This window comes from Heteronotia binoei, chromosome 9, assembly GCF_032191835.1.
Source record: "Heteronotia binoei isolate CCM8104 ecotype False Entrance Well chromosome 9, APGP_CSIRO_Hbin_v1, whole genome shotgun sequence".
Lineage (NCBI taxonomy): Eukaryota > Metazoa > Chordata > Lepidosauria > Squamata > Gekkonidae > Heteronotia > Heteronotia binoei.
Genome location: NC_083231.1, coordinates 86836444 through 86844356, shown reverse-complemented (window position 1 = coordinate 86844356; position 7913 = coordinate 86836444). Strand labels below are relative to the sequence as shown.

Genomic DNA, 7913 nt, shown 5'->3' with positions numbered 1-7913 from the left:
TACTTCCACTTGTAATATCTCCACATGACCAGAGGAGGGCACTTTAAACATCTTTGCACTGCAAATGCAAAAGCACAGTGTTACCTAAAGTCACATATAGTACTGTAGAATGTTATTAAGGTTGCAGATATCTATTCTTTGAAGTTCATAAAAATATAAAATATGTACCGTATCACAGGTTTCTTTATTCCTGAAATTCCTATCTATCCCCAACCACCACCTTCTAAAAGGCTGTCTTGATTTTCTTTTGTTTTTGCACTTTTCACTCAAATTGCACTTAAATGCTGTAATTTCAGGGCTATGCTGTGCTTGTGGCAGCTGTTGGCGTCTTCTGCCTGCGATGGCTCCTTGTTCATAGTTAATTGATTCTCTGATGTATTTCCTACATACCGAACCTGCAAATACTGCATGCCAGAACAAACCTCATCAAGTTTGGGCTGTAGAATAGGATACAAAAAAATGCAGGCTCATCTTTGTGTGTGTGTGTGTGTGTATGTATGTGTGGCAATAGCTATGAACTTGAAAACACAGGTGGAAGAAGAAAAAGTACAGCCGCTACAACTACAACAAGGGCACACTTGTGCGCTGGCTCCTGTTACCAAGACCACACCCACCCTCATATTTTGCATTCACAAAATGGCTTTTTGGGATGTTTCCCATGGCCACATGCACAGGAATACATTGTTCAGCAGAAGAGGTTATCCATTCAGCTTTCCAAAGATATCACATGAACCACACTGACTGAGCTGATGGAACTGACTTTGGACAAGAGAGATGGGCAATCTGTATTCCAGCTAAACTTATCCAACGGCATTCGTGATGAAAGACATTCTGCGCATCTAAGACAGAATGTTAGAACTGGCCCCGGGGGAACACTGCAATCCTCAAACTCTTGTTGACAGGATAGGACAAGGATCTGCAGAGTGCTTTGAGAAATGGCCAGCCCTGATGCATGGCTTCTTCCTCTTCCCTCACATTCCTTTCCCCTGCTCTACTCTACTTTAGACTCAGGTCATTCCACCAAGACTAATCAGCCACATAGTAGCCTGTTCTCCTTCCTGCCTTACTTTTGAGCAAGGAATGGACTTGAGCAAATTTTGCTGACAAATGCATCTTAACAGGACGTGTCAATGGTTGCATCAGTATCTCAAGGAATAAGGTCTTTGGCTGACCTCTCAGATCTGTTTACAACGTAGTGACACAGTATGAAAATTAACCAATTCTTCCCCATTTATTATCTTAATGGTATTTAAATGATTTTCAGCAGCAGTCAGCCTTTCATTAACACACTTGGGCTTTTAGGGGCCAACCCTTTCAATGGAAAAAAAGCCATTAAGCTTTGTAAGAAAACTGGTATCATTTGGGGAGGAGCCATAGCTCAGTGGCAGAGCAGATGCTTTGCATGCCGGAAGTCCCAGGTTTAATCCTGGAATTTCCAGTTTTAAAAGGATCTCAGGTTGCAGCACATATGCCTGAGACAGTGGCTGCCAATCAAACTATATCAGGCTGAGTGGACCAATGCTCTGACAGTACAAGGCAGCTTCATATGTTCACCTGACACAAACTATGTCTTTCCTCAGCTTAACCGTTGTTCAAGTGTTACATTTTTTAAAAAGTTTAGAAAGGATATAGAAATAATTAGGTTTTTAAAATAAAAGTCATCTGTTATTAGGGAAACAATTTATTTTTATATTTTTATTTTGCAAAATCATTATCTTCTTTTGCTTTTCTTTCCTTTTTTAAAATTTGCATTTTAAGAGCGGATAGATGCAAGAAGGAAGATGTCTTGTCAGCAGTCTTTTTGTGGGTTTTTTTTTTGCGATGCAAGATATTTCAGTGAGTCCTCACCCAGACGGATCATAAACTTACTGGTTTCAACAAGCCTAGCTGCCCCCCCCCCCAGCTGTGGAGTTTTAGTTGCACCATATACAAATATTTCCTTGTGCCATTTTTGTTTTTGTTTTCCTCAAAAATTCTATGTTGTTGTTTTTTTGGGTGACCTGAGCTGCAGCTTCCATCTTGCTTTTGTAGGTTCTACTCAGTCTTCCTTGCTTTTCTGGTTTTGCCGATGTATGCCTCGAAGAAGAAATGGCAGAAGAGCACAAAGTAGCTGACATACATGAGAGAACACCATACGACGTTGGAGACGTGTGAAGGGCATTGGCCCTGCTGCATCCAGGCAAAGACCAGGTAGTTGATGATGCAGCCCATGAACATCTGGGTGATCTGCGACAAAGTGATAAACATGGCGAACTTGCGGGACACTCTGAAGCCAGCAGCCCGCAAGGCATAGTAAGTGTACATGACAGCATGTACTCCATAGTTCATGGTCATAAACCAGCCGCCACCAGCCACCATGTCCTTGTAAGAGTACCAAGAATATAGTAGTACCGTAATGTGGTGGTACCAATGGAGGAAAATGAGCTTCTGTTTCCTAAGAATAATAAATATTGTATCACCTGTTAAAAAAAAAAGAAAAAGAAATTAGAATTGAAGCTTGAAGACAAGTACTGCACATTTTTAAGATGAGGATACAAGGTTATAAAGAATTAACATTGGTACATTACCCTATTGTCAAAACTTACAAAAATATTAGGATGTTTGGGGATTCTTATATTCAGTTTAGGGCTGAGAATGATTTGTGAAGCTATTGGAAAGAGATTTAGACTCCAGAGTCAACCTGTTTTGGGGGTTTTGTGAAATAAAGATAAGGAAAAGATAAGATTGTGCTTCAAAATTCCATGGTCACCACTGTTTAAGAAACGACTTGGACTCAAGACATTTTGATGATAGAATGTGACACATGACCTAAACATGGGTAATGATTATGTGTCTAACAGTGAGCCAGTGTGGTGTGGAGCTTAGAGCAGCAGCCTAGGACCTGGGAGACCCTCTACTTTGCCATGGAAGCTTGCTGGGTGACCTTAGGCCAGCAACACTCTCAGCCTAGCCTACCTCACAGTGTTGTTAGGCTAAAAACATGAGGAGAGGAAAATGATGCAAGCCACTGTGAGTCCTCACTGGAGGGAAAGGCTGGGTATAAACAAAGCAAATAAACAACAACAACAGTGTGGATCGCTCACAGGAGTCATCATGAGTGATCTCCTATGTCACTTATTTCAGTGCTTATAATGACATCTGCAGAGAGCAACTGAGACAGACCACTGCACTATATCAAAGTCAGTACTGTATACTTGGCTAGATTACTGGATCAAGCTGACTGGACCAGTATCCATGACAGTATCTTCCCAGTGTCTCTTTAAACTAAATTATAGCAATGCAAGGCCCTGATTAAGAATGGATCTGAATGGGGAGGGTTTAAAATTCTTCACACCCCTCCCCCACAGTTCCAGAAACGAAAACTGAGCTCTCCACTAATTTAAAGGGGGAAAACAAAGAAAAGCTATACATTGGTACCTGCCCCTCTTAGTTTAAAAGCTAACAGGATTTTTTTTTTAATTAGCAAAACCATGTGGGGATAAAAGGGTCCCTATTTCCCCTCCCTGATTCCAAATCTGACCCTTGTAATTTGTCATAAGAAACTGATACAGTTTCAGGATCTCCATGGCACCTGTTTTGACCTTCTGACCTATTAAAATAACATTCACTGGCCCAATGTGTAACTGCCCGCACACACCACTGTACCAGTTAAGCATTCATGAAAGGAGGTGATGCTATGAAATCTCCCCAATATGAATATCACATCCGCATCTAAGCTTACCACCAGCCTTCTTGCCAGTGATATATAGCATGAACAAGACATTTCAAACAAGGACTCTTCATTATGAGCCACACCCTACTCATACTGAGGAGCTAAAGTCCAATGACAGGACTGTAAGGCCTCAGGGTGTGACCACTTGAATTAGCCCTTCCTCTCAAAAAACAGCTGTAATACAAAGATCCAGGTGTTTTATTTATATTTTTACTCCAGCCGTTCCCTGCCAAACCACAGAACACCTTTTAAATAAAGCAGAATTTTACACACGGTTGTCTGTTTTTTGGGCTGTTAAAAAGTAAACAGAAGTCCCTGGCTCTGAATGTGCTAGTTTTGGCAAACACAGTAGGACTTTATGGATTGGTGCCAATGGACTAAAAGACTGCGAATGGCCTTGGAAATGGCTTGTGCTGGCACGACAGCGTTTTTAGCTTATTTTTCTTCAAACATCACTACCCTCCCAGAAATGTCATATCATAAAGTGCTTTTCAAACACCCCTCAATTTTGAAAAGCACTCTGCTATGTGGAATGGGCAGGAAAAAACACAACCCAATAGCTCCCAAGGGCTCACACAACTCATACATGGTTTTGTGAATCAGGTCAATGCGTTTAAGATGGAAGCGTTAGATTTTATTATATCCTGCATACCCTCCTTTTTCAATTGCAGAAATGTGCCTTTTATTCTGTTAACATCTCTCTCTCTCTCCATGTTCAAACCAGTCCCTGTTTTTACTACATCTCTTAGTACCTGCCTATTACATATCAATCAATGTAAAGCCACAGAGGTTTGGAGGAAGAAAAGAGCCCGGAGCAGACTCCAAGTCCCAGAATATATTTTTCTGCATGTGTATTCTTTGAAACTCAAATAAAGAATATCAATAAGGCATGGAATGAAAACTGGGCCTCAGTTACTAATATTTCAATCCTAAACACATTGTATTGAAAAAAAGTCAGTTGGGGGTTACTCCAACAGTATGAACGCCCTTAGTAGAACAACCTAAATCAGCAATAAAGCCCCCCCTCACCTCCTGACTGCTTCATTTGCTGCAGAAATGCTGTCACATTTCCATAAACTATCAGAGGGCTAATTTAACCAAATCTCAGTTGGTTTTCACATATAACAAACAGTAGGGAATTCAAAGACTCTTGACACATAAAGGCTGTATATTTTTCTCTTCCTTTGCTCTGTGATGAAGAAAAAAATCACTGAAACAACGTAATCTTAATATTCATCATTATGCAGTGAAGTCTGCAGCTCTAGGAGGTTTCCTTGTACAGTCTGCTGAATCATTGTTTCCTGTTTCTAATTAGAATCACATGGAAACCTCAGGATAAGCAAACACTAACGTGCATATTATGGCAAACCTGATGGCTTTGTTGCTTACAAGCTTTCTGAAAGGGCTGGTGAAGAAATGTCATAAAATAGAAACTAAAGTATGGCCCACACTTAGAGTTGCCAATGTCAGGTTGGGAAATACCTGGATATTTGAGAGATGAAGGGCAGGACGTGGGACTTGGGACCTCAGCAAGGCATAATGACCCTAAGGCCATCCTCAAAAGCAGCTGCTTTCTCCAGTGGAACTGATAGTTGAAGTCTGGAGATGCATTTTTCAGCTATCTCCAGTCTTCACCTGAAGGTTAACAACCCTACCCACAGCGTCCCTGGTATTTCTGCAGAAGAAAAGATTTCTCTCTTTTACGGTCTGATGTTATGCATGCATGCCCAAACCAGTTTCCAGTGCTTTCAGTGGGACTTACTGCCAGGGACATACATATGATTGCAGCAATAGATGCTTTACAGATCCAAATTTAGCAGGGGCGGGGCGAAGGAATGAAAACAGATCTTTGGAAGAATCAAGCCCCCCCCCCAGTTTTTTTTTTTTTTTGAGGAGTACTGGGTGTGGAGAAATAAATAAATGGAGAATTCTCTTCTGCTTGGATAGAAAGATACATTAGCCAGGTGTATGCTACATTTAACCACCTGCCTGGTGCAAATAACCTTACTGAGCCTGCTTTCGTGGGGAGGGGAGGATATAAATTGAATAAAATTAAATTTAAAAAATAAATAAATTTATTTCTCGATAAGTAACTTGTTAGACCTATTTTTAAGACTATGTTGTGATTTGGGGGTCTAACAAGAAAGATTTTTTTTGTATGAACCTATAGCACTGAAGCTCTCTTCTATGGTTAACACTTCCAGGACATTTCATGGAAAAGGTGAATACTAAAGATTCCGCAAAACACTTCTCTGAAATCCATTTAAACTGCCCTCAAAGTTTTCAATTTCAGCTGTCTCAGCAAGGTTCAAACTTTACTTGGCAATGTGAGGGAAGCTTTTAGGATGCACGCCAACAACAGAGAGCAACTAGGAGCCCAATTGGAGGTGGGCACCTAAATGTGTACAGGATGGGGCTGCTTGGCTCTTTTCTCTCCTAAACCAACAAGTCTTTCTTCTCTGTGAGAAGCTGTGAAGTTGCTTAATTTTAGACTCTGGACTTAATGGTCTTACACCATCCTTTGAGTGCTTTCATTCAGACCAGGTTCTCAAAATATATTTTTAGAAATAAAATTTAGAGCTCTCTCTAATGTCAAAACCCAAAAGCCAACCTGCAGTTACCTGGACTGCACAAACTTCCTTATTATGGAAGCTGAATACTTGCTTTGTATATATTTTTTTTCCTGTTCTGTCAGATGTTATATAACTTGCAGTTGACAACAGAAGGTGGTTCGCATTACTCATCTATGTGATTCTGGTGAGACTAGTCCAAAATAAATAACAGCAGAATGCAAAAGGCTATGGGAGACACAGAAGTATCCCTGCAGCAGTGAAAGCTTAAATTTGTGGTGGCATTGACTATTTGCTGGTTAGGCAAATGGCCACCATATTGCTGCCAGAATGCCACTTTCCAGATCAAGGACAAGACTAGAACACAGTGAAGCAACAGCAGTGCTAAAAGAATCCACAAGTCCTACTGATCCAAATCAAAATGGAATGGGCTAAGGATACAGGTGTATGGAGATGCCCTTTTTCATTTCTTTCTGTTGTTGTATGCAACATGAACACACATGAAGCTGCCTTATACTGAGTCAGATGGTTGGTCTATCAAGGTCAATATCATTCACTCAGACTAGCAGCAGCTGTCCAGGATCTCAGGCAGAGGTCTTTCACATCACCTACAACCTCCTGGTCCTTTTAATTGGAGATATCAAGGACTGAACCTAAAACAGATGTTCTTCCCCTGAGCCACGGCCCCTTCCCAATTGCAAGTCTTTTTGTTCTGCTCATTTTTATTGCAGGTTTTCTTGATTCCCTTGTTTATATATGGCTATTTGCACACTACTGATACATAAACAACACTGAACAGGCCTCAGATTCAGCGAGAGCTCACAGGAGCACATCTCCTGAAACTTTCTGATAGTTCACCTCCTCCTTCCCACCTTGTACATTGAATAGTGGGTGCAGCTGCATAACAATCCCTGGATGAGCTCCACCACCTATTTTTCTACAAAACAACCTCTGACTCTGAAAAGTGTGTACATATTATGGAGAAAATTAAGTGCAGGGAAACAGAAAAAAATTAATATATTCAAATAGTTTTGAGTTGCACAAGAGGGCAGCTAAAGCAAAAATACATCCCCAAGAAGAAGTCAATAGAAGAGGCACTCACCTAGTTCTGGTGCTTTGCTTAAAACAAATGCATACGCCCAGAATTTGCTGACTGGTCCATTGTAAAAACTCTGGTCACAAACTGACGTTTTTAACCCTTTGGTCATCAAAATGTATAGCATATAAGCACCCGTTCGAACAGCACCAAATATACTTCATCGCCATAAAGAGAAAGAATAGGTAGTGATTAGCATTCCAAAAAGCTAGACAGGTTCATAGAGACAAGGGAAGAGGTTCTAAGCAAAAAGATGGGTAGGGGTTTTATACACATGGACACATAGCATCTCTTTGGGTGCAGTCACACATCACATTAAAAGCGGGTGTATAGCGCTCAAATTTGAACCGCTGAATATTGATTTGATGCAGGGCCATTCACACGAGCATCCAAGAATGCGACTCATTCTGTTGTTGAGCAATCAGACATCCAATACTATCACGCTCTTTTCTTGGAACATGCATGATCAGATGGTGATTTCTGGGAGGGGGGTCCATTGAACATGCGCCCAACTGTTTGGAGGTGGGAAATCAAA

The 7913-nt window shown here is 40.9% G+C and overlaps 1 protein-coding gene across 1 annotated transcript in view; it reads right to left on the bottom strand.

Annotated features, from left to right (window-relative positions):
• Nucleotides 1-1665: 1665 nt before the first annotated feature.
• The window catches only part of ELOVL6 (ELOVL fatty acid elongase 6), a 113236-nt gene continuing 106988 nt past the window's right edge, over nt 1666-7913 (bottom strand). Inside the window, exons 3-4 of the mRNA XM_060246932.1 lie at nt 7385-7536; nt 1666-2459 (exon numbers count right to left, since the gene is read on the bottom strand). Coding sequence (XP_060102915.1) covers nt 2035-2459; nt 7385-7536 — 577 coding nt within the window. The 3' untranslated portion in view covers nt 1666-2034. The remainder of the gene's footprint in view (nt 2460-7384; nt 7537-7913) is intronic.